General features: G+C 28.8%; 2 protein-coding genes and 1 long non-coding RNA gene across 6 annotated transcripts in view; 2 read left to right on the top strand and 1 right to left on the bottom strand.

Annotated features, from left to right (window-relative positions):
* Nucleotides 1–4,628: 4,628 nt before the first annotated feature.
* On the top strand, nt 4,629–13,615 carry LOC114936106 (uncharacterized). Of its 3 annotated transcripts, none has more exons than XR_003820655.2 (5): nt 4,629–5,126; nt 6,069–6,351; nt 6,872–7,023; nt 7,706–7,908; nt 12,195–12,373. It is a non-coding gene; the product is annotated as an uncharacterized LOC114936106 (long non-coding RNA). The 3 variants fall into 3 exon arrangements; XR_003820654.2 differs by lacking the exon at nt 12,195–12,373 and adding an exon at nt 12,987–13,615 and having other exon boundaries at nt 4,630–5,126; XR_003820656.2 differs by lacking the exon at nt 12,195–12,373 and adding an exon at nt 12,987–13,615 and having other exon boundaries at nt 4,630–5,126; nt 6,069–6,316.
* Nucleotides 5,976–12,378, bottom strand: LOC114936104 (Coiled-coil domain containing protein 151). Its single transcript, XM_029309129.2, has 10 exons — nt 12,255–12,378; nt 10,267–10,388; nt 10,040–10,192; nt 9,846–9,947; nt 9,577–9,762; nt 9,378–9,493; nt 8,804–9,160; nt 8,438–8,582; nt 6,927–7,070; nt 5,976–6,291 (listed from the first exon to the last, which is right to left on the bottom strand). The coding sequence occupies exons 1-10, from the start codon at nt 12,343–12,345 to the stop codon at nt 6,073–6,075; spliced, it is 1,635 nt and encodes a 544-aa protein (XP_029164962.2). The 5' UTR covers nt 12,346–12,378; the 3' UTR covers nt 5,976–6,072.
* Nucleotides 13,616–18,717: 5,102 nt separating the features above from the next.
* The window catches only part of N (neurogenic locus Notch protein), a 358,480-nt gene continuing 350,129 nt past the window's right edge, over nt 18,718–27,068 (top strand). For both annotated transcript variants that reach the window (XR_014925512.1, XM_085486314.1), the window contains exon 1: nt 18,718–19,173. Coding sequence is in view for 1 of the 2 variants with exons in the window: in XM_085486314.1 (XP_085342440.1) it covers nt 19,095–19,173 (79 nt within the window). In the remaining variant the exon portion in view is untranslated. The remainder of the gene's footprint in view (nt 19,174–27,068) is intronic.

Raw genomic sequence — 27,068 nt, forward strand, 5'->3', positions numbered from 1 at the left:
ATTTATACGGCACTCATTATTTTTGATTTCGATTTTCTCGCGTACGCTTGAGAAATGCATTTTATCTCTTTATTCCACAATAATTAAAAGGATTTCATTAAATTGACAAATATAGTCGTACTAAAAAAAAAAAAAAAAAAAAATTGGCCCTGCGAGGTCTCGAACTCATCTCCTTTAACAGCTACGTGTTACTGGCGCTCATCTGTGCACATAGCACGGAATCGAACCACGTACCGTGCACATAGCCTGTTACCACTCGGGAGCATCGTGCACATGGCTACGTAGTTCAATGTGCACGTTTTGTGCACATAGAGGCGCTTTGAATTCCGGTTGCAGCTAAATCGAGGGGATGACCACTCTCATCCTTCTCTCTGTTAATAGACAGATCGCCAAAGGTCTGGATGAAGGAGAGACCAGCATTTCTCACTGATTTCAGCGCCATATCGTAGTAGTAGTCAATGCAGTAACTATTAATACGTTCCCAAGATAAGAGCGTCTCATGCTCATGAACTCGTCCGGCGGCATGTACGAGATTTATCTTTTCGTAGCGTTCGCGTATTTCGGAAAGGACAGAATTTTATGATGTTATAAATAAATAAATAAATAAAATATTAACCTGACCTATTATAATTATTTTTTAATAAATGTTTCATTATTATTATCATCTAAGTCTAAGTCGTTTAATTAATTTTTAGTTTTTTAATAATTAATTTAATTTATTCTAATCATTTTAATATGTGAAAAATACTAATACGTATACGTTTTATAATGAATTAATATATTTCGAGAGTCGAATTATATATTTTTAATAATATAAAAGTGTTCAAAAATTATATTTGACTTTTAATTTTAATTATTTTAGCAAAGAGTTCCGAAATCTCTTACACACATAATAGAGATTTTGTTCATCCATATAATTCGCAATTAAGTATATATGTTAATTATTAATTTTAATAAAATACAAAATTAAAATTAAAGGTCAAATATAATTTTTGAACATAAATATATTTAATTCGTTATAAAACGTATACCCGCGTGATAGTATTTTTCTCGTACAAAAATAACTAGAACAAATTAAATTACTCATAAAAAAATTAAAAAATAATTAAATAATTTATATTATATATGATAATAATAAAACATTTTATAAAAAAAACAGATTCAATAAATATAAGTATATATATAACATGTACTTATATTTATTGAATCTGTTTTTTAATAAAATGTTTTATAAGCTTAGAAAACTTTGACGTAACTAGCAAATTTTATTTAATTATTTCACGACGGTTTGACGTAATAAAATGTTTTATTATTATTATATAAAATATAAGTTTAAATTCTTTAATTAATTTTTAATCTTTTATGATTAATTTAATTTACTCTAATTATTTTTGTACGAGAAAAATACTATCATGGGTATACGTTTTATAATTAATTTAATATATTTGTGTTTAAAAATTATATTTGACCTTTAATTTTAATTTTTATTTTATTAAAATTAATAATTAACATATATACTTAATTGCGAATTATATGGATGAAAAAAATCCCCATTATGTGTGTAAGAGATTTCGGAACTCTTTGCTATAAAATAATTAAAATTAAAAGTCAAATATAATTTTTGAACACTTTTATATTATTAAGAATATATAATTCGATTCCCGAAATATATTAATTCATTATAAAACGTATACGTGATATTATTTTTCTCATATAAAAATGACTAGAATAAATTAAATTAATTATTAAAAAACTAAAAAGTAATTAAACGACTTAGACTTAGATGATAATAATAATGAAACATTTTATTAAAAAAAGATTCAATAACTAGTAGGTCAGGTTATAATTTTTTATTTATTTATTTATAACATTATGAGCTATTAAGCTCATCATCTCGTTCGCTCTCTGTCTTGCTTTCATTCGGCAAGTCACAAACGATATATGATACTCGTATGTTCCTACTTCAACTCTCGAGAATCTGAAACAAACGAAACTCGTGTCCAATATACAGGGTGTCCGGTAACTAACAGACCAATGATTACAAATGGATTCTTTGGTCAATTTGGGAACGATTTTTCCTCAGCGAAAATGTCGAAAAAGGTCATCATTTTTTACAACTTTCCAATCTTTGTCATTATGTATCTTTATAACTAAGCCTTAAATTAAAATTTTATTATAGTAAACTCTACCTGAAATTAACTGAAGAATGTAATTATGTTAGACTTTTAACTCCAAAACGTTTAGTTTTCAAAAAACCTATTTTTTTCAATCGCTTATAACTCGAAAATTATTGACTTCTCAACATTTTTGCTAAGGAAAAATCGTCTCCAAATTGGCCAGAGAATCCGCCCTTAATCATTGGTCCGTTAGTTACCGGACACCTTGTATATATTATATAAAAGTGTATAGCACGTCAGAAGCTTGTGAGCTTACAGCGATAAGTAAAAACAATTGCGTATTTATTTCATTGCGTTTATCTGTTTAAACGCGCGCTTTAATTTTTCCAACGTTTTTGCCTGTTTATATTTTAAAGGTCCTCTCTTCTAAAAATCTTGTTTTAAAGATCCTCTCCGCGAGCAAAATTCGAAAACATAAATTATTTAATATTTTTACTTTATTATTTGTAAATCTTCGGTAATTTCAAAATTTTTCTATTTGAAAATTATTAATTTTCTATTGCCAATTAATTTTATCACAGACTTTACTCTTACTCCTATTGCACTTTCGTTTGCGGTTTTCAGTATACGATTTTTTATCGTAGTTACTGAAAATTATTATTGTGAATTATACTTGTGCAGTGATTTGAAGAATTTACAATTTCGTTGAAATTGTTGATTTTTCAAAAAAATTACGAGATTCGCGGAAATTGCGTGCTTTCTTGGCATTTTCCGTTCGCGGCAGGCGGTTTATTTTTGATTGTTGCAAGTGTTTTTGTTTTTTTTTATTAAAATAGATAATAATAATGTGAAATAAATCACGATATTTGACAGATGTGCATATATATAGAAATTGTAATAATAATAATATTGAAAACAAAGTGATAAATATAAGGCCAACTTATCGAGCTGAATATTCGAGATGTTCAGTCAACTACCATTTATTACATGTATAAATTATAAAACTACAGTCATTATATTAAAACTAACGCAAATTACAATCATTCTATAAACGTTTCGACCGCACGCGGTCTTCTTCAGTATAATTATTGAAATATAAATTCTTACAATTCACATAATATCGAAATTTAATTATAGTTATTCAGAATCAAGAGTTTTTGAGTAATTAACGCGTGTTTCAATCCGTCCTGTCCAACAATGTTCGCCTCGATATAATCCCTGATTTTGTTCAGATCTCGGATAGTTTCATCGTTAATATGCGAGAAATTAACCCGTTCCGTAGGCGCTGCGATTTATAAAAAATTACCGATCAACGCATGTCCAAATTATAATATGTATCCCCTACAATTGGTAGTATGCTTACCTATCATCGTTCTTCTTGATAATTTTGCTACTTATTAACAGTTATTATGATGTACTAACATGATGTATTAACAGTTAGTATGATATAATAATAATATTATATCATAAAATTGTAAATTGTTTCAATTTTTTATAGACTGCGATAAAAGATTTTACATTTGGATAAGAAACTGCGGTAAGTAAAAATATAAAATTCTTGAAAACGTAAAAATATTTGATAACGTAAAAAGGTGAACTTTGAAAAATAAGGAACTTAAAAATTGCACTAATAAATGGGCTATATATATGTGAGCCGTGCGCGGATGTAAGGTGTGTTATATCGAAATTTAATTAATAGAATTGAGAATTAATCCCAATTTTAAGTCTTACAAATGTCCAAGCTAATTTTTTGTACCTCGTGTACATTTTTGAAAGTTATATCGAAAAATTAAATTTCAATATGCGTCTTACATCTCACATTTCGCATACGGCTCACATATAGCCTATTTATCTCTTATACTTTATTTCAACCCTTATAGAAATTTATTATTAGTAACGCCAATTTATCACTTATTTCGAGTAATTAATCACTTTTATTTCGAATACTTAAATTACTGTATATTATAGTATTTTAAATACTCAAAATAAGTGATTAATTGGCGTAGTGATAAATTTCTACAAGAGAATAAGGAGCCTTTAAATTCTTAATGTAAAAAATTTCAAGTAATTTTCTTTAATAAAATTTAATTAAAAAATTTAATTAAAAAATTTTTGAACACTGTGTTATATCACATTTAAAATCGTGATTATTTCAATAAAAAAACATTTTATGTGTAAAAAATATATTTTTTATATTTAATAAATTTTATATATATATATGCATATATGTAAAATATTCTCTCTCTCTCTCTCACACACACACACACACACACACACACACAACGGGGGCCAAATCTCTCAAATTGGTCTCATGATCAATTAGCCTGGATTCGCACCAGGGGCAAAGTCTGTTGGTAATGTCAAACGAATTTAGCCTGGACTTGCACCAGGGGCAAAGTCTTTTGGTCGAGTCTACGAAATTTAGCACGGACTCGAACCAGGGGCAAAGTCTTTTGGTTCAAGTCTACGAATTTAGCACGGACTCGAACCAGGGGCAAAGTGTGTCGGTAAGGGGCAAAGTCTATCGCACGAAGATGGCGGTCTCTTCTTTAGGCAGGCCTTTGGCGATCTGTCTATTAATCTGTGTCACTGAAACATATATGCATGCATATACGCTTTACGGAATGTTCACTATGGTTTGTACTCCCGTGAATCTAGGGATATCGTATTTTCATCTTGCTCATAGCCAATCGCGTGTATTTCTTCACGTGAAATGAATGTGCGAAAAGTGAGAAAAATCGACACAAATAGACAATCGATCCCCTGTCTATTAATCTGTGGTGCAAACAATCTTATCGACTGTTGCATGTTTTTCATTTCTGGAAGTAAGGTGGCGTTACTGTATGTTTCATCATTTTGATGCAGGTGTTATGTCTTGTCTTCACAAGATGGCGGAACAATGCCTTTTTTGAGCCAACTGAACTATTATTTTTCTTTTCGATATAATAGAAAACTTATTTCTACATGCACATGCACATATCAAAATAATGCTCAAAATGCAATCAGAAGGTAAAGTATTGATTTTGTTAGATATGTTCACGGAATTTGTGTAACAAATTTTATATATATATATTCTAACCAAATAAAGTAATTTGCGACTGATTTCAGTTACATCTTCAGAATTATTTTATCATAAAATGTGTAATATTATTTTGCATTGAAAATTTAAAATTCATATATATATATATATATATATATATATATATATATATATATTATTTTTCAGGGTTACTGCATATATATACATGTATCTTCAATTAATGTCTATTTATTTCTTCAAGTGTTTATTTTGAACAATTTTTTTCTTGATAAAATTTTAACAGACTGTCTTTTTAGATTTTTTAAATCTAATATATAAATTAATAAATTGACTTGTTTTACTTAACAGTTTCTGTCACAATTTTATATCTGAATAGTAAAATAATTATATTAATTTTTTTGTTAAAGTTTTGAGCTTTGCAAAAATCTTCTATATTTAATTTCTCTAGTTTTATACATATTAGAAATTAATTTAGAAATAATAAAATATCTGTTACAATAAGTTATTACTAACTATATTTGATATTAAGATAATTATTTTATTTGCAATTCTTAGGTTTATTTATAACATATTCTGTACTTGTACATTTATTATATTTATTTCAAACTTGATATGTTATACAAAGTAAATAGAGAAAAAATATTTTATAGAATCATAAATTAAATATCACTACAACTTCATAGTTTTAACCAACACACAATATTGCAATTTAAATACAAATTTTTAAAAATAATCTTTTTTTCTGTACATAAACTATATATAGATATAGTTATTAATAATGTAAAAAAATCGAAATTAAAAAGAAATTAAATCTTGGATTTTGTACATTTATCTTGTTATATATATTTTATTTTAGAATATATATATATGAAATAAATTTATTAATTTTAATCGTTTTTGTGCAATTCTAGCAATTCATCTTCTAAAAGCAAATCCTTTGCGACGACTCTTTGTATCGACGAGCAATTGTGCTTGTCTTTTTAAAACGTTTCGGGATGGGACTTCTTCTTCGTCTTCTGAAAGAGGAACAGCCGGAATCGCGCAGGATGGAAATTGTGGAAACAATGGCCTGCCACTATTTACGCGCATTGTTCTACCTTCTGCCGAAGTTGTAGCCACCGACATTGTTTCCAACTAAAAGACAAAGGGATTATTTATGGTCGATCATGTCAATTTAAGAATCCATTGTAAAATGTTCGTCCATAAATTATCGAAACAAACAGCTACAAGTTCAAATAATCTTTTTTGAGCAATATAACAATGATGAATTATTTATAAATCAGAGAACATAGCAAACTATGCAGAAAATAGAGAGCAACCTTTGAGAATTTTATTTAATTAGTTGCTTATCAGAGGACATAGCAAAATTATACAGAAAATAGCAAACTGTTTAGAAATTTATTTACTTAGTTTTAAAGAGTTATCTAAAAATTATTGTTATTAATAGAAAAATAAGTGATTGTCTCATTCAACGTAAAATATTAATCTATATTAATAACAATAATGGACAACTTATAAGCATTCAAATAGATAGCATAAAAATAATTGTTGCTTTTTTTCATTCTAAAGAGTATAATAATATAATAAGATATAAAATATAAAGTATAGGTAAAATATAAAAAATTTTATAAAATTATAATAGCATTTTTTAAATTGTTTGTCACTCTACCTTTAAATTAAGGCAAATATATAATTTTTTATGATCTTATTTCAGGAACTTGTTCAATGGGAATTAAAACTGATTCATTGGGATATAATTCAAAACTGACCTTCTCTAGTAACGTTTCATCTATTGTTTCAAGATATTTGTCAGATGCGCTTAAAACATCGAGTCCATGTTTGCTCAATAATTCGATAATCGCCAAGGTATCATCCATTTTAATATTTTCAAGCAGAGGAGTATCTGTTGCATGCTAGAAACAAGTATTATTACAGATTTTAATATATATATATATATATATTTATATATATATATATATATATATTTATATATATATATAAATTTTAATACTTATATTTCAAAGAATCTGTTATAACAGTGGAAAATGAAAACACAAAGAAAACTTGAATTTATAATTACATTCTTACAAGATATTAATTTCTGTGAAATAATTGATATATGATTACACTTTTTTATTCTTCTAAAATATACTTAAAATTAAATGTAATACTTTTTTTTTACATTGCATAGAAAAATTAATGAAAGCACTAACAAATAAAGAAAATATCTGAAATTTTATAGACTAAAGAAAAAAAAATTTTTTATATTTTTAAAATTGAAATTAATAATCTTTCTTGTGCAAAAGAAACTAAATATTTTTGAAAGAAATTAGTCTTTAGAATTAAGATAATTAAAATACGTTGATGTGTAAATACTAGATCCGTTTCTGAATAGATGTGAATTTTCACCATAAAAGTGTTTAAAGAGGTATTGTTAACACGAACATGTTCAAATGGTTCCGAAGAAATTTTCTTAGAAATTAATAGATTTCACGTATCCTGTTTCCGATAGAATCAATACTGATTTTTCACGTGGTTCCCTTTGCAGGTTCGAGGAAGTGTTTATTTTCGATCGAATATCGAGGTGTTAATGCACGGAAAGATGTTGCCGCTCGAGGTGAGAATTATAGAAACTTGAGCTATTCAGGAAAATTCATCGACGATACGTGATGCTGAGGAGGGATGTTGAGCTTCTAGGAACGACGAAATAGTCGAAGTTGTTTGCACGACGTGGCAGACGTTCCATTAAAGGTGATTTTACTAATTCAATTAGGCTTTTACATGATATTTCCATTCCGACATTACGGAGGCTTTATTCCTCCGTATGTGATAATTTGCAGCAACATGTTTCGAATACATCACAGAGAAGGAAAAGCGCTAATTAAGATCCTTTTATTTTAACAATCTGCCATTTGGTCAATACTTTTGTTGTCATTACTTTTATTTTATTTTATTAGATCACGTTAAAAACGCTCAAAATTTTATGCAATATTCGGAAAAAGACTTTTATTACAATTTTAGAAATTATTATATACAAAATTATAATTACAATCTATTTCATTTAATAGTATTTTATTATAAAAGATGAATTATTATTAAGAAATTTTTTTCTAACTTATTTGCAAATTTATTAAGAATGTCCTAATTTTTGGATCCGCTTTTAATTCACTTTTTATGAATTGTAAATTCATGAGTGTCTTTTTCTCTAAGAAATTCTTCTCAAGTCATGAGACTAGTTCTAGACTTTGTCGTTTATAAACTTATAATTGATAATTCTCACCTGAAATTTTTCATACAATTTATACAGCGTACTAGTTACATCGTTGAGGAGTTCCCGCACTCGTCGACTTGCAATTTCTGCTCTCTCTCTTCGACATTGTTGTTCGTCAATTTGCGAGTTCAGTTTTGCCACTATCTCTGCATTTCTATAAAATATTTAATGTATTGTAAATTGAAGCGTTATAGTATTATAGTGGTTTATTTTTTTTTAAATTGATTTTATATACTAATTATAAAATGTGAATCAGAAATAGATTTGTTAAAAAACGTATCTTTAACTGAAATCTAAAATAAATTGTTAGTAAATTGTAAACTCTTGATTCAACGTGACTTTAATTTTATTTTCGTTGCTCTAAGCTGAACTCACTGTTCGGCGCTTTTCGTTTCCGAAAATTTTCTCGTTTCTATCTCGGTGCTGAGTTCCTGCCTCTTCTTTTCAAGCATCACCTTCTCCTGCTCCGTTGCCGCTCGCATTTTCTGTAGACTCTCCTTGGTCGCCTGCTGACCCAGAAACCGGTTCAGAACTTCCTCTGACCTGGACACTCCGGTAGCATTCCGCAGTTTGGCGAACGTTTCCTCCAGCCGCGCCAGCTCGTCCTTGATAATGTCTTCTTGTACCTGTATACGATTTTTCCCACGTGTTTCGAAATCATCCCGGGGACGAGTATGAAATATCATTCGTTCCAAACGTTCCAATTCCATCTTTCTCTCTGACACCCGCTGTCTGACAAAGCAAACATTTTCAGCATTAAATTACATTTCATTATTTAAACTATATAACAGTGAAATGAAAGAAAGGTAATGACAAAAAGCTATTAACCAAATGGCAGATTGTTAAAACAGAAAGAAATTGTAAGAGCTACATTATCAATAAAGGCATATCATTAATAGAATCATTAGGGAATGCAATTGTGTGTGTGTGTGTAATAATGATATAGCACCTGTATTCTTTGATGATGAAATCGCGTTTTTTGCTAGAGTTTGTCTCCTCGATTTCTTCCTTCACCAGGGTTTCTTGAGTGCTATCTCTTAATTCAATAGCTTCTTCCTTCACTCCCTGAAATCAATGATGATATTTAAACGGAACACCAAAGCGTTTCTACTACTCTCATCTCGACATTACTCTCCTTATGACCTTGCCTGTAAACGTTTGATCTCGTGCTCTTGCTGTTTTATACCGTCTTCTAGGTCTTTTAAAGATGAGGCGTAAAAGACCGATTTCTCTTTTAACTCTGAGGAAACAGAACGAAATTTCATACGCGAGATATTCGCTTTAATTTGCATCATTCGAATGTGCTCCAATCGAACTTCCAAACTCTCGATTTTCTGCACAAACAGATATTGCATTTACAAGAGTTATTTATTATTTATTACAAGTACTTATATTTCGAAACTTTGAATTAACTTACCCTTTTCATCGAATTTTCAGACTTTTTCTTCAACACACAATGACTTCGTCTATGCATCAATTCCTTGCTTTCTGTTTGTAAAACATTTAAGGTGTGTTGTTGCTAATAGAATACAGATGTTGAGACATTTAAAATAATCATTTCCGCTCGCGACGATATTTAGAATTTTTTTCTTCTTGAGATCAAATTCTTACCTTTTCTTTTTCGTACTTAGTTAAATCTAGCTTTTTTCTTAGACGCATATTATTCTCGCATGCTGTAGCAATAATCTCATCTAAACTGTCTTTCTTTATGCAAGCTATAGAATCACGGCTCAGCAGAGCTGCCTGTTCCATCGCTTCTTTATTCTGAAAAAGTTAACATTAGTTTGTGCTGATGTAATATATCTGGTTATTTGATTTTATCTTGTAATCTATCTTACATTTTTCGCTCTCGCATATTTCACGTAGAGTTCTTTGATTTTTTTCTTGAGATTAATAATTTTTTCAGCATTCTCCCGTTTCTTTACATCGTATTCTTCAAAGTTAGCTTTTCTTTGGCCCTCTGAGAACAAGAAAAAATATTATGATCATGTTTATTACTTTTTGATCAAATTTGCAAAACATTGTGCAAAGATGTGTCTAAAACTTTTATTTAGTAAATGAATTTAGGCCAAATATAATATTTTTTTATAATTATACATTACTGTATATATCCATTTTATACAACTGAATATATTACATTTTACATACATATATTTACATGTATGCAGTGAAATATGATGTGCAAAATTGTGATTTTTTGTAAACACAATTTTTTGCAAATTCGATCAAAAAATAGTAAACTAATAGATTTGTTTTTATCGTTGTCTTCTTGAATGATTTCAAATGAATAGAAAGAACAGATCATGGCAATCGCTCAGGTAGAGATTAGGTAATACTTTCTTTCACGAAAAATTCGTATTTCATCGTAGAAGAATCATAAAATCTGATCACCTATTGTTGCTTTTTAAAGTTCTATTAGTCGTATAAGTTGGGCCATAATGACTAATCGGGTTCAACGAATCAGGTACTAGGTACACAACATAGGTAAATCTATTCAGGTATCTTGACTTCCCTCGATGGTATGAGATCTTTAAAAGTAAATCTATTCAATACTTGTCGTTATTGAAGCTACTTTTATGCGTTGGTTTATTAATGCGTAAACATATATGTTAGAAAAGACTCAGAAGGATTTTATTTATGACAGAAGTTTTATTTAATCACACACATGTTATAACATTAGATAATTGATTTAATTAAAAATTAATTAGTTAAACAATGTTACTTGATGAAATTAAGATTATAATTATAAGATAATTACATAATATACATATAAATATATGTATGTAAAGTCATATAAATATAATAAGATGGAATATATATATATATATATATATATATATATATATATACAAAATTGGAATGTATAATTAGTAAACAAAATGATAAAATAATTATTTTACTATTTTCTTATTAATTAAGCTTGTATGTTAAAAATAAGCATTTTATGTTAAAAATTCACTTTATTTATATGTGAAATTAGAACAATTGTTGCATATTTTTCGCGTTTTCGTCGACTAAAATTTGTATATATAATTATGCAATGAAGATGCAAACATTCCATTTTATCTTACAACACGTAGCCTAATCAACCTGACCCTACTAGATTTTGCCCTCTTTTCATTTTACTTTTTCGCCGTTATTTTTATATATAAGAAAGATTATGTGTCGCTTCAAATACTGGTTCTTCCAGTTTGACTCGTTCATATTTATCATTGTACAATCATGATTCTGTCTCCCAAATGTCAGTGAGCTGTCTCTTTTTGGCACGCCTTGCTCCATGATGTGTAACAAATATCTGAATATTAAATTATATGGTGTCTCATTTATGCTACGTCACAACGTACCTCCAATTTTCATGACAAACTTTTAAAATAATTTTAAATCAATTTGCAGTTGCATAACTTCAATTTTAAACATTATATAATATTAATATATCTCTATAACATAAAACTTTGATTAAAGTTTATTTTAAATTAACTATTAAATTAAAGATCACGATTTACATATTTATTTCCTTTTTTAAAACTAACAATGAGTATTGAAAATTAAATAAGAAGTTAGCTCTTAGTTTATTATTTTCAATTTTTACTTGTTTAAAAACTGTAGAGTTCAGAGTTCCTTTGTTTTGAAATTTGAAAAAATTATGAAAAAAATAAACTTTAATTAAACGTATTTATCATTAACAAAAAATACTGTAGAAGAGGGAGATATATACATCCTGTGTAACTATAAGATTTTATTTTGTAGCTTTGTTGTAATCTTGCAGTGTTGATTCGTGGACTGTCAGGGGCGATGTAGATAAGCGAGGAATGTTTCGAATTGTTACCTGACAACTGGATTTTCTTCTTGATCTCGATGATATTTTTATTAAGCTCATTTAGCTTGTTCTCGGCGACGGATGCTAAAGGTTCGGACATGTTTTCGCGAATGTAAAAGGGTGTCCACGTGCAAAATATATTATATCGACCTAATAATGCTCATCGTCGTCAGGACGACACGATTCTGGTTTTCATGTCGTATATCGTATAAATAAGATTAACAGAGTAGTATATATGCAGCATACTTATCTATAATACAGTTTAATAAAAAAAGAAAGAATTTTATGAATTAAATATTTATTTAATGTTATGGTTTTTTTATATGAGGTATAACGATATATGTTATATTACATGTACTCATGATTTCTGTATAATTCATATTGTACATTATTACGATAAAGAATATTTTTCTCTGAGTATATTGCAGTACAAATACCTCAAATTATCAAAGCTTTAATATACTTCTATAATAATTTTTAAACAGAATCTATACTATATAGAATAATCATAAATATATACATATGTATAGACATGAATATTATTAAATATTGATAGATAATTAGATTCAAATTCATATATTCGCTAAAATTACATACAGTATATAAAAAAAATGGAAAATATAAAAATATGTGAAAATGATTTCTCTATAATTCATATTGCATTATTACGATAAAGAAATTTTAGATATAGTATTCTAATAGTTATTGTTATTTCAATATATTGATTTATTTCATTTTCAGAATCTCCTCAGTTGGACATCAACAGCTATTATGGTCCGCAAGACAGTTGCATTATCGTCACCGAGTGCCAGATGTTTACAGTTCGATGGCAAAGTTAATGGCACCATTAATAAGGCTAATAGGAAGCCGGGTGCGTGCATCTCGCGTGCTGCGGGTACAAAGGACTAGAAGGCGATTCATAAAAAGGTCCATCACCTCTCCTCGGAACAGTCTCCTGAGACCGGGTTCACCGAATTATAATTCCGCATTTGTATTCGTTAAGCCGCTTGGTAGTTAAGTCTACGAAGCCGCGATGAATTTCGCATTACACGCAATCAAGCCTAGCCAGCCTTAATTAATGACCAACGCGCTACGCTTCTCTCGGTGCGCGACTCGATGAATATCGATGCCCAAAGCGCTATAAACTGCTTTTTACAGCATTATATCGATATTATTATAATACCAGATGCTGTCGATACGATTAAAATTCATAAATTGATGTGTGTTATATACTATATCTTAATAGCTTATGTTTATGTTTAAGATCGCTAATGAGCGATCTTTGATATGGATTGAACACATAAGAATTATATATACAGAATGTAACAAAAATGTCGACTGCTACTTTAAAATTGTATTTTATTTTATATAAGCACATATGAAAAAGTTCATTAAACATATAAATATATATTTAAAAAAATATTATTTTATTTCTTTAACAATGAAACTAAATATATTGCAAATAATCTTTATCTCAAAATAATTCATTGTCAAGGAAAAAGAGTAAATTAATATTTTAAAAATTGTATACAAACTTTTGTCTTGTAGAATAAAAGAGCCAATTAAAATATCATTTCTGGACACATATATTTATAAACTTTTTTGTACATTTCGATTAATATAATATGTTCTTAAAGTAGCGGTCTACATTTACATATGTGTAGTTTTTTTATAAATTAACATTTTGATAAATATGTATATATATAAGTGTTCAGTTTCTTAGTGCATTATTTGTTATTTATATATTACATGCAAATTTACATTATAATTATAAATTACATCAACTTTGCAAAAAAAAAAAAAAAATTTATAGTTAAATTTATATAAAAAAGTTCTACATACAGAGGTTTATATTTTTAATGAGTATTACAAAGAGAAATGTATTAATAGAAAAAAAGAAATTGTAAAGTTAGAGAAATTTTTTTTTAAATTAGTGCATTGTTTTCCAGATTCTTATTTTTCTATTTGTTGTGAATTCTCGTACAGAAGAATATAACTGAGACTAATAAAAAATTCAGAATTCTCTTTACTCGCGGTCTAATTAAGGCTGACTGTTCGCACGTGATTAAAGTAATATCGTAGAAAAAAAGCATTAGATATTAATCAAAAACGTTTTTCATATTCTCATGAGATATAATGAGATTCGTCATATAATTCATTGTCCCGGTTTAGCAATCGGCTAATTTTTGATGGAGACATAATGTAAATAGGAAATTGACAGATCAAACTTATAAATTGTCCTGTAGACAATTTCTAAGTTTTATCTGTCAATTTCGTATTTTCTTCATTTCTATTCCGATTAAAAAAATTATATATAAATCTTCAATTTCATCCAACTTGGCCGAAAAATCCTCGATGTCTGGTTGGTGGACAAATTCTGCGCCGACCAATCGGAGCCCGAGGATCTCTCCTGATTGGTCAATCCGCGTGTTGTACTCTAAGGGAACATTTTCGAATACATTCTGGCATGCTGCTGCCCTCTGGTGCACCTTCTACTTCTTCTCAATCAAGGTTTCGCGCGTTTAGCTCGGCTCCGTAAAAATACGTGTGTGAAGAATAATTAACATCGTCCCGCCGTTAATTATCGCATAAATTCGGTGGCGCCGCGTGTCCTGACACTAATCGCAATCGCAGAAATCGCAAAAACTCGTCGTACGTAAATTATGGCGAAATTCTTAAAGGTCAACTATTTGGTCGCGCCGCCATATTATCTTTCGATATCGTACGTTCCTCTTTAACATTATATTAATCGTGTATTACATATATTAATCGTGTATTGTCGAAATACGCGACGAATCGCGAGTGTAGATCGCAGAGTTCGGAAAATACTCGAAAATCGCGAATTAATATCAGCGACTCGATCCCAAGTGCGTCGTCGTTCGTTAATGAGTGAGCCTTGAAAAATACGGCGACGCCAAAATGGAGCATCGGTTCGCGCGCGAATAAGCTCCCGCGATTCTCGAATTTTGTCAAAACGCGTCGAAAATGTGACAGCTAAATCCGGGCGTCGCCGTACGTCGCGAACGAAAAAAGTGACGCGAGTGCAAGTGTTTCTTCTTTGAAGAGGAGGCTCAGGGTGGCATTGGGCAATGACGGAACAAGGATTATGGTAAAGAATTTATTTATTATTTATTTTATTTATTAATTAGTTTTGTTTGATTTTATTTATTAATTAATTTTTATTTAATAATTCTTATTTATTAATTAATTATTATTTATTAATGCTATTAATTATTGTGGTATATAATTTATTTATTATTTATGTTATTATACTGATAATTCTTATTTATTTAGTAATTCTTTATTTGTTTTTTATAGAAAAAATGCTGCCAGCGAGGAATCCGGAGTACGTCATCGAGATAAGATAAGAAAAATAGTGAGTCGAAATATCAGTTGAATTTTATTATTTATTTTAAAGCGGTGGAAAAATATATTAATTGATCGGATGTGAATGTGTAAGATAAACTCAATATAGCACGTTTATAATATTGTGTATATTTTGTGTGTAAAACACAAATCTGTAAATTACAATCTGGCACTTCTACGAGAGGGAGGAGGGGAACAAAACTTATTTTTTTTTTATTTGAGAGCGACAATTTTAATTTACACATTTGTTTTATGCACCAAAATACACAATATTGTAAAGTTGCGGCAAAATCGGAGTATTATACAAAGAGAATTATTTATAAAAAAAAGAAATTCTAAAGACAGGAATATTTCTGTGTTTTAAGTTAGTGCGTTGCTTCCCAGATTCTCATTTTTTTAGAATTTTTTAGTACGACAAGCATAACAAACTAATCCTAAAAATTCAGAATATTTTCGTTCACGATTTAATTAAGGCTGACTGTTCGCACGCGATTAAGGCAGTAAAAAAGCATCAGACATTAATCAAAAATATTTCTCACGTAAGATATAATGAGATTCATCATTAACATTAAGGATAAGCATTCATTATTCCGGTTCAGCTATTTTTATATATAAATTGTCCTGTAGACAATTTATAGTTTAATCTGTTAATTTCATATTTTCTTAATTTCTACTTATTGCTATTTAAACAATTTTTAATGCATTTTATTTCAATTGACTTATTAATTATATCAAATATTTATATAGATATATTCAATTTCATTTAAATACAAAATTAAATAAATTATTAAGTATAAAATTATTAAAAATAAAATAAATAAAAAACGATTAATAATTGTATATACACATATTTTTATTAATGTGATTTATTCAGGGTTGAATAATAACTAGTTAATTAGTTAAAAGCTAAAAAAAAGTTAAAAAGTTAATAACTTTTAAGTTAGCTTAGTTAATTTAAAATGTATTAATCAATTTTTGTTTTTTTATAAGTTATAAACGTATTATTTTTAAATTAAAGTATTATTAATTTTTATCTTCATTTGTCATCAATTGTAATGACCAAAAAATATATTTCTATATAAAAATCAAATTTTCTTAGTTATTATAAATATTAAAAGAATTAACAAACAAAATTCTTTAATATAAATCATATTTTTACAAATTAACTTCACTTAATTTAATCTTAACTTCAACTGAATTAATTTTTCGTTCACGCAACTTTTAAATTAATTGTATAAGCAACTAACTTAACTTATTTAAAAAAAATCATTAACCAACCAACCCTGGATTGATTTTATTTCAATGAAATTGAAAAATTAAAGTATTAATAATTTTTATGTTCATTTGTCGTCAATTGTAATGACCAAAAAATATATTTCTATATAAAAATCAAACTTTCTTAGTTATTATAAATATTAAAAAAATTAACAAACAAAATTCTTTAATATAAATCATATTTTTACAAATTAACTTCACTTAATTTAATCTTAACTTCAACTGAATTAATTTTTCGTTCACGCAATTTTTAAATTAATTGTATAAGCAACTAACTTAACTTATTTAAAAAAAATCATTAACCAACCAACCCTGGATTGATTTTATTTCAATGAAATTGAAAAATTAAAGTATTAATAATTTTTATGTTTATTTGTCGTCAATTGTAATGACCAAAAAATATATTTCTATATAAAAATCAAACTTTCTTAGTTATTATAAATATTTAAAAAATTAACAAACAAAATTCTTTAATATAAATCATATTTTTACAAATTAACTTCACTTAATTAAATCTTAACTTCAACTGAATTAATTTTTCGTTCACGCAACTTTTAAATTAATTGTATAAGCAACTAACTTAACTTATTTAAAAAAAATCATTAACCAACCAACCCTGGATTGATTTCATTTCAATGAAATTGAAAAATTAAAGTATTAATAATTTTTATGTTCATTTGTCGTCAATTGTAATGACCAAAAAATATATTTCTATATAAAAATCAAACTTTCTTAGTTATTATAAATATTAAAAAAATTAACAAACAAAATTCTTTAATATAAATCATATTTTTACAAATTAACTTCACTTAATTTAATCTTAACTTCAACTGAATTAATTTTTCGTTCACGCAATTTTTAAATTAATTGTATAAGCAACTAACTTAACTTATTTAAAAAAAATCATTAACCAACCAACCCTGGATTGATTTTATTTCAATGAAATTGAAAAATTAAAGTATTAATAATTTTTATGTTTATTTGTCGTCAATTGTAATGACCAAAAAATATATTTCTATATAAAAATCAAACTTTCTTAGTTATTATAAATATTTAAAAAATTAACAAACAAAATTCTTTAATATAAATCATATTTTTACAAATTAACTTCACTTAATTAAATCTTAACTTCAACTGAATTAATTTTTCGTTCACGCAACTTTTAAATTAATTGTATAAGCAACTAACTTAACTTATTTAAAAAAAATCATTAACCAACCAACCCTGGATTGATTTCATTTCAATGAAATTGAAAAATTAAAGTATTAATAATTTTTATGTTCATTTGTTATCAATTGTAATGCCCAAAAAATATATTTCTATATAAAAATCAAACTTTCTTAGTTATTATAAATATTAAAAAAATTAACAAACAAAATTCTTTAATATAAATCATATTTTTACAAATTAACTTCACTTAATTAAATCTTAACTTCAACTGAATTAATTTTTCGTTCACGCAGCTTTTAAATTAATTGTATAAGCAACTAACTTAACTTATTTAAAAAAAAATCATTAACCAACCAACCCTGGATTTATTTCATTGTAATTAAATTCAAAAATTGTATCATATCCCGCCGATTCCCCCGTGTTTCGAATAACTTCACGCAGCACGCCGCGCCGCGCGGAAGCGAGGGATGAAAGCGCGCGAGCGTTCTGCGGTCGGCGTTTCTGCTGTAACTCGCGCCGCGATTGGCCGGCGCGGATCGGCCATTCCGCGTCGGCGCAGTGATACCAGCTGCTCGGCGCCAGGTGTGCGCGCGCACGAAGGGAACTACTTTCAGCGCGTGAAGCGAACAATAGGGTTCCCAGAAGTGTTTCGGACGCGGTCGCGTGTCGTGTGTTAACGAACGTCGGCGTGCCGTATGCATTTTTTCCGAGCGTGTACGCACCCTGGGACCCCCGACGGCGACGTGGTGACGTATCTCGCGTATACGATGCGCTCGACGACGGTCAAGTGACGTTTCAGGAGAGACGCGGATAATAATAATAAATATCGCCGTTCTCTTTCCATCTCTCTCCCATCGTCTTCTCGGACAAGTGTGCCCGGTCAGTGCCGATTCTCCCCCCATCCCCCAATTCGATTTTTCCCCGCGAGTGTGCACCCCCCCGGTTCTCCCCCCGCGTACCCCCGATGAGTGTGTGTGCGTAAAAAAAAAAAAAAAAATTATCGGCGAGCAAAATTGATTTCATTCCATCGGCAACATCATGTCGCTGCCCAGGCGAAGATTGGATTACGCGTTCACCGTCGTGCTGCTGGCGTCCGTCTGCGTACCTGCGGTATCCGGTGAGTAACGGAAGAGCCCTTTGTTTATAATTATAGTTACAAGTGACAATTTATATTGCGAATATTGCGCAAGCGCTCTCCACGTTTATCGGAGCAACAGGTCGCTCCGAAGTGACGCGCCGCGACGCCACGCCGAGGCACGTTTTTTGACATATCGAGCTGTCACATCGTTATTAGGAAAATATCCGCGTTATCGCGAGGACGTTTCGGCGAATTCGATCCTGTACCCAGCCGCTTATATATTGCCCCCCTTTTCCGTTCCCCTCTTTCTGTCAGACATTGCTGCGCTGCCTCTCGTCTTTCGCAGCCTCTTACTACCCGTCTCGAAAATATCGACCCCTTCGCCGAGATCGACTCAGTTTCTCAAATAATTCGGGAATATTTGATAAAAAATTTTCGTATGTATTACGGTCTTTTTTCTTAAATTAATTAATTAATTTTTTTTAAGTTTATACGATCGATATATTCTTCTTCTTTCTTCCTTGACAAGTCGAACGCGAATGACAGCGACGGTTTTTTGCTTGGGGCAACGCTCGAATAGATACACGTGTATAGAGTATATATCTGTTTAGCAATGATAGAGGTGCTCATGCTTTGAATATGACGTAAAGATACGGCTTCTCATTCAAGTTGACAGACCCTGAGGGACAGGTGCCCAGGCCCCGCTTTCCAGAAAGCGAACCGTCCCTCCTTCGCGTTAACGCGCCGCTCCGACTCGACATTTCGCTGCTCCTTCGATATTTGCGAGTATGGTCACGGAATAAGGGAACGTAGCGTCCTGTGTCGGGGAACCGTATCCTGTTTCGACCCTCGTTCTCCCGACACTCGTATTCAGCGAACGCTCGTCTCGATGAATACAGCTGTGATTTGAACCTCTTAAACGATTATGTGAAAGGTTCAATGTTATATTTAACAGTTTTCTCTTTCCTCTTAAGATAAATTGTTACACAGTAGACAGACTTGTGTTTTTTTTTTTTTTTGTTAAAAACGGTCCCCGTGAAAAGTTTTGTGTCAAATATCTAACGCATTTATGTGTTGATTTAATATATTACTGTTTTGGTAATTGAACTTAAATGTTGAATTATTAAAACAACTGAAGAAAATGTCAAAATAACACAATGTGGATCTGTTTTTAATTTTACACAATAAATATGTTCTGGTTTATTAGTGACAAGATTTCTGTTAAAATTTACAGAAAAAAAATGTTGATTTTCTATTTTATAATATAAGTGGAGATGATAAAATCTAAAATTAACATATTTTTTTCTTAATTTTTACATTAAAAATGTTAATTTTACACAAAATTTATTTTAAATTACTTGAAGTTTTGCATTTATTTTGTGTTAAAATATTAACACAATATATTTGTGTCTTTATTTAACATATCCATTGTGTTAAAGTAACACAAAAAATTCTGTGGACCGTTTTGGACATATGATATCGTTAAAGACAGAAAATTTTCAACCGTGTATAGTAAATTGTCTTTTTTGTGTATTAAGAATTGCATTAAATTTTGATTAATGTGTGAGATTTTAATAATATAAATATAATATATACACAGAGAAAATTTTCTATTATTATAGAATTTTTCATCAAAATCATGGCAATCGTGGGACAATATGGTATTGGAAGAATTTTATAAGAATTTTATAGAAGAGTATAAAAAAAATATCTATCACAATAAGATATATAAAATATGTTCGATTAATTTTACTATCTACATATTAATATTTTTTATTGTGATAAATATTTAATCAGAGAAACTTTTATAAAAATTCTTCCAATACTATATTGTCCCACGATTACTATGATTTTCAGGGTAAATTCTAAAAGAAAATTCTCTGTGTATTAATTTTATTCTCAAATATACAAGGAAATAGTTATACAATCGCGAAATTGTCATTTGTGCATTGAAAAAATTTGTTCACTTGACTAAACCTTTCAACTAAATATTATTTTGTTAATTGAACATATAAAAATATTTAAAATATGTTCAATTAACAAAATAGTAATTTAGTTGAAAAATTTAGTCAAATTAGCACATTTTTCAATGTGTATTAGAGTCGCTATTAATATTTTTATTAATCGATTTTAAGGGGTAAACAATCACTTAAATAATTTTAGTTACCGACAATTATTCTTGCCTTTAATTATTATTTTTTCATGATTTTTTATTGGAAATATAGTTTGATTTATTAGAAAAATTGTTAATTACGAATTCGATTAAGAGATGACAAAATGCAGGTATAATTGATGCGGTAACTACTTGCATTCTCTGATAATCAAACGTTGTAACGTAATCTCTGGGCGCGATAATAATATGTAATATAATGTTCGCTCTGGAAATTAAGTAAAGCGTGCGAAAAACCTCGCTAAGTGCTACCTTCCACATGCGTGCATTTGATGAAAAAAGTCAGTATATATAGCTCAAATGGATGAAATACATGTTGTTGAATGTCGTAAACTAACTCGTTTGTAAGAGTTTCACGTTTCTTACATTCGAAATCAAACGCTTTATCGTGCGCTTACATTGCAATGATTTGGCAGAAACGGAAATGACACTTGTGAGAACGTGACCCTCTTGAAATGGAAATATTTGAGATTGCAGTATCGCAAAATTAAGACCAGAAATATTACGAAATATATTAAATATAATAAAATCCTTAATTATATTTAAAGCAATCGTGTTTATATACATATAATTACATTTTATTAGATACGCGCAAATATTTAAACTTTCAGACGAAATTTGACATTTGCAATCTTTAATCATTATCTCTGATTATGTTTTAAAAAAATAATATACCTATAAATTATATCATTTTTTAGAGATAGCATTTTATTAGTTTATTTTGGAAAATTTAATAAAATCCTTAATTATTTAATATATTTAATAATTTAATATTTAAATATAATAAAATCCTGAATTATTTAAAGCAATTGTGTTTATATACATATAATTATATTTTATTAGATACGCGCAGATATTTAAACTTTCAGATGAAATTTGACATTTGCAATCCTTAATCATTATCTCTGATTATGTTTTAAAAAATAATATATCTATAAATTATATCATTTTTTTTGAGATATCATTTTATTAGTTTATCTTGGAAAATTTAATGAATTCAGATGTATTATAATCCGACAAAAATTTTCTCTGTCGAACTGTGTGCAATGAGAGTTACAGGAGATAATTATTGACGCTCTGCTAGATAAATTTCTATCTTGACTTTTCGCCAGGATATAAATCGCGGCTTAACGTGACGTAATACTTGCATCGATGCAATTGCCGTATATATCGTTATAAATGGCGAATAAGGAAAGTCGGTGAAGTCTAACAGAGAAAAGACAGGAAAATAATTACAATACATTTGCATTATCGTGGTTCCGCATATTGTCTCGTATTTTAAACTTTGATAGAATTTTCCCTTAGAATTGTTTATCTCTTTTCCTAATGTAGGCATGTTTTTTGATTGTCATTTCTTAGAGTTGTTATTTGATAATATTAATTGTTATATATTTCTTATTTTTTTTATATAAAATATTCACAAAATAGAATTAAGTTTATCTTGTTTATAATTTTATAGATTTTATGATTTGATATTGGATCCTATAACATAAAAGACATTGCTATAATTAACTAGCAATAGTAAAATATATTTACAGTTATTAACATAAAATGTGCATGTTTAAAGTTATATTTTAATACATTTTTAATGTAATTTTAATTTAACAATTTAATGATATATAATCACAAGTTTTTTTTAATTCTCGATGTGTGAGAATTGAAATTTTGATTTTATATATTTGAGGATTTAAAACGTGAATAGGATGCTGCAACAATAATTTTGAGATATATTATTTTTTTCACACATTGAAAATAATTATGTCAACTTGCTAAACCTTTCAACTAAATAATTTTTCTTAATTAAACATGTAAGAATATTTAAATAAAATATAACATATTAAACATATTAAATCTAAAATATATATATATATATATATATATATTTTTTTTAGATTTAATATATGTTATATTTTATTTAAATATTTTTGTTAGTATTGAACATATTTTAGTATTTAAGTCAAATATATACATATGTATATATGACTTAAATATGTTCAATTAACAAAAATATTTAAATAAAATATAACATTGAATCTAAAAAAGATATATAAATAAATTATACAAATATAAATATATATATGTTTTGACTCAAGTACTAAAATATGTTCAATTAACAAATTAATAATTTATTGAAAGGTTTAGTCAAATTGACAAATTGAACATAATTGCGACGAGGCATTTTTAGACACATGTTCTCACATTTATGATAAACCATGTATAAGCACCACGCGATACTCTGGATGCAGCCTGGTAGCGGCGCACTCCAGACGTTCGCCGCTTCTTCTGTTCTCAGGCTTTCTCTTCTCTCTCTCTGTAGAAACTGATCCGCCCGGACTTAACGTGCTTTCACACGCGACACGCGCGACAGACAGACGTGGTGCAGGGGTTACATTTCGCGAATATTCAAAGCATCGTCGTGATCGGAATACCGCGTTGATATCGAGGCATCGATCAATCGGATACCGTTGCGTATAAGCATATCGCGCGAAATATTGATTGCTAAAGTCGCTCTTTTTCTCAAAAACGAGCATTATATCATCGCGCGGAATGTCATCTGCTTGTATAATTCTGAATAAGTATTTTGAAAAAGTCATGTAAATAAATTTCGAGATTTTTTAAAAATTTTAATTATTTTTCTCAAATGTCACTGTCACAGTTGAAAAATTGGTCCCCAAATGGTCCACAGAAAGTTTTCTGTTAATTTAACATAATATGGATATGTTAAATGGAGACACAAATTTTAACACAAAATAAATGCAAAACTTCAAATAATTTAAAATAAATTTTGTGTAAAATTAACATACTTTTAATGTAAAAATGAACAAAAATATGTTAATTTTAGATTTTATCATTTTCATTTATATTATAAAATAGAAAATCAACATTTTTTTCTGTAAATTTTAACAGAAAAATCTTGTCACTAATAAAACAGAACATATTTATTGTGTAAAATTAAAAATAGATGCATGTTAAATTAATACATGAATGTGTTAGGTAAATATTTAACACAGAAATTTTAACGGGGATCGTTTTTAACTAGAAAAGAAATTTTTCTACTGCGTTCAAAATAAATGTATTATTGCGAATATATATTTATTGCGAGAAATTTTATTAAATTTTAAAGTCGTTTATTTTTTATAAAAATAAAAATTATATATATACGGATGTCAATAATTTAAAAAGATTTCTGGTAACATCTACTTTTAATTGCGAATAACAATGTTTTAAAAAAATTGCGTAAAATAATTTTGAAAGATTTTTTTAAAAAGTAAGATTAAAATGTTTAAAAAAAAGAAATCTTTTTTTCAAACGTCACTTGTATCATTTTTAAAATAAATGTATTATTGCGAATATATTTATCGCAAGAAATTTTATTAAATTTTGAAGTCATTTATCTTTTATAAAAATAAGAATTATATTGCGGATATCAATTTTATAATTAGAAAAGAGTATTTTTAATTAGAAAGATTTCTCGTAACATCTACGTTAAAAAAGTAAAATCAAGTTTTTCTCGAACGTCATTTGTATCATTCGCAAAATAAACGTGTATTACTTATCGCGATAAATTTTAAAGTCATTTATCTTTCATAAAAATAAGAATTCCACATTGCGGATGTCAAGTTTTACAATTGCTTTATTTATTTCAAGATTGCTCGTAAACGTTTAATTTGCATTTTACTTTCACATTGCCGTTAATTGAAAACTGACTGTGAATTAAAGCCGATATACCTGTATTTAACCTAGCATTCGATTTGCTCGGTTTTGCATGTCGAAGCAGTAGACATAAAAGATCCTAATGTACGCTCCACATATTTTTCTTTTTAAACACGACGCAGAGATCGGCTCGACGCCACTCCCGGGACATTTGAAACCTTCGTGCGACTTAGAAACCGTCGTCGTTGCTATCGCGCGACCTGCAACCGGTTTCTCGTTCCCTTTCATCGGTTCAGGCACACGAGGCTAGCCTGGGCTTTCCGCTGCACACGTGCAGCCTGGCCGTGCACAGACACACGTGCACGTGAAATGCGATCTGTATATGTATTACTGCTCCTGCTTTCGTTTCCATTGACTTGCGCGCGTGGTACTTATTTTCGCTAATCTCGCTTCCAAGTACAGAGAATATGCTGTCGCATCAGCTGTTGCTGCATAAGTCTCCTGTCATTATTAATACGATATATTCTCCGCAATCGGAGCATATAATAATATATATTACGTAATATGAAAACGAGTGACATTTATCACAAATTATACTGAAAAAAATTGTTAACTAAAATTTTCAATTAAATACATATTTTTAAAAATTTAATAATTTTTTATTAGATTTTAAATGTATTAATATTGATTAAAAAAAATCTTGATTCAAAAATTTTATGAAACTTTATTATATTAAGTTCTGATGTTAAAATATAGTATATTTTATTTGTTATATAAATATTTTTTACAATAAAATTAAAGGTTAATGAATTAAAAAGATTTTTTACATCGTAAACATATCTTTACAAAAAAAATTATTTAAAAGAATTTTAAACTATATTAGAATTTAAAATATCTTAACAAAATTTTATAATAATTTAAAAAAATTATAAATTAGAATTGTATGTAGAATAAATAGAATTATGTAAGCTATGTGAATCTATATAGTACCCGACTTTTAGAAAATAAATTTTTTAATACGAAATGCTATACCTATTTTCTATTAAAAAATTAATTTTTTAAATGACGGGTGCCAAGTTCACTCATAGCTGATTACATATTTAGGAAATATAGTCTAACTGATAATGACAGGATATTGAACGTTCTGCACTGAAAAAAATGACTAAATTAATAAATATTTATTTGAATACTGCTAAATAAATCATTTATTTGAAATAAATAAATATTTATTTTCATATCAGATCACTATTATTAGTTTCAAATAAATGATTCTTTTGGCAGTATTGAAATGAATACTTATTCGAATTAATAATACATTTTTTAATAAATAAATTTTTTTCAGTGTGCTTTAAGATGAAAAATGTTTAACGGATGACCTCAGATCCACGTGAATCTTCGAACCCAACAGTTCTCGTATTTTTCCTGTCGTTCATTCTTTTCTGTCGAAGAAGAAAGGATAGGAAACGGTTGGATATCTCGCGGCATCTGCTAACTAAAAGGGCAAGATCTCCGCTGTCCTATCGAGAACCAGCCCGGGTTATTTGCATTCGTCCCTCTCTCGCGTAGATAGAAGCCTCTAGCGTTAAATCCCGCATAATTAAGGACCCTCGCTACCGCGCACGTCCGTCAGTCCGTCCAGTTACGTCCCGGAAAGATCCAAGAGGGCTTCGTGGTATCGCGGAAGAATCGAGGATTGTGCCGTCAGTCAACGCGCGGGACGGCGACGTGTCCTTATGGAGGATCGCGCCTAGGATCTATCCCTCGCGCGAGCTTTATGCAGATTCCGTAAGGAGTTCGGTTCGCACAGAACGCGAGAAAAGGGAGATTTTCAGACAAGCAGAAGCCGCGACCTTAGAACGTCGATTTGATGTCCGTCGATTCTGTCGAACCACTTGCGAGACTTTTTCTTGGATCGATCGATCGTGAATTCCGCACGCAATTATTTTTATTTGTTTTAACATTTTGATAATATTTCTTGCTCGGTCCATTTTTTAAATAATGCTATTGTATTGATATTTCGATCATCAAAGATGATTATATGAAAGAGACTATTATTGTAATATGACTATTACATATTGACTATAATATGACTATTATATTGACTATAATA

The sequence above is a fragment of the Nylanderia fulva genome, unplaced genomic scaffold, assembly GCF_048542155.1.
Source record: "Nylanderia fulva isolate GAGA-0341 unplaced genomic scaffold, ASM4854215v1 Scaffold42, whole genome shotgun sequence".
NCBI classification, from domain to species: Eukaryota; Metazoa; Arthropoda; class Insecta; order Hymenoptera; family Formicidae; genus Nylanderia; species Nylanderia fulva.

What these genes read in the sequence shown, in the direction of transcription:
- LOC114936104 (XM_029309129.2), bottom strand. Translation starts at nt 12,345, where the DNA reads ATGTCCGAACCTTTAGCATCCGTCGCCGAGAACAAGCTAAATGAGCTT. An exon ending in AATATGCGAGAGCGAAAAAT is followed by an intron (nt 10,193 to 10,266) that starts GTAAGATAGATT and finishes TAACTTTTTCAG; the next exon opens with AATAAAGAAGCGATGGAACA. An exon ending in CTAAGTACGAAAAAGAAAAG is followed by an intron (nt 9,948 to 10,039) that starts GTAAGAATTTGA and finishes GTATTCTATTAG; the next exon opens with CAACAACACACCTTAAATGT.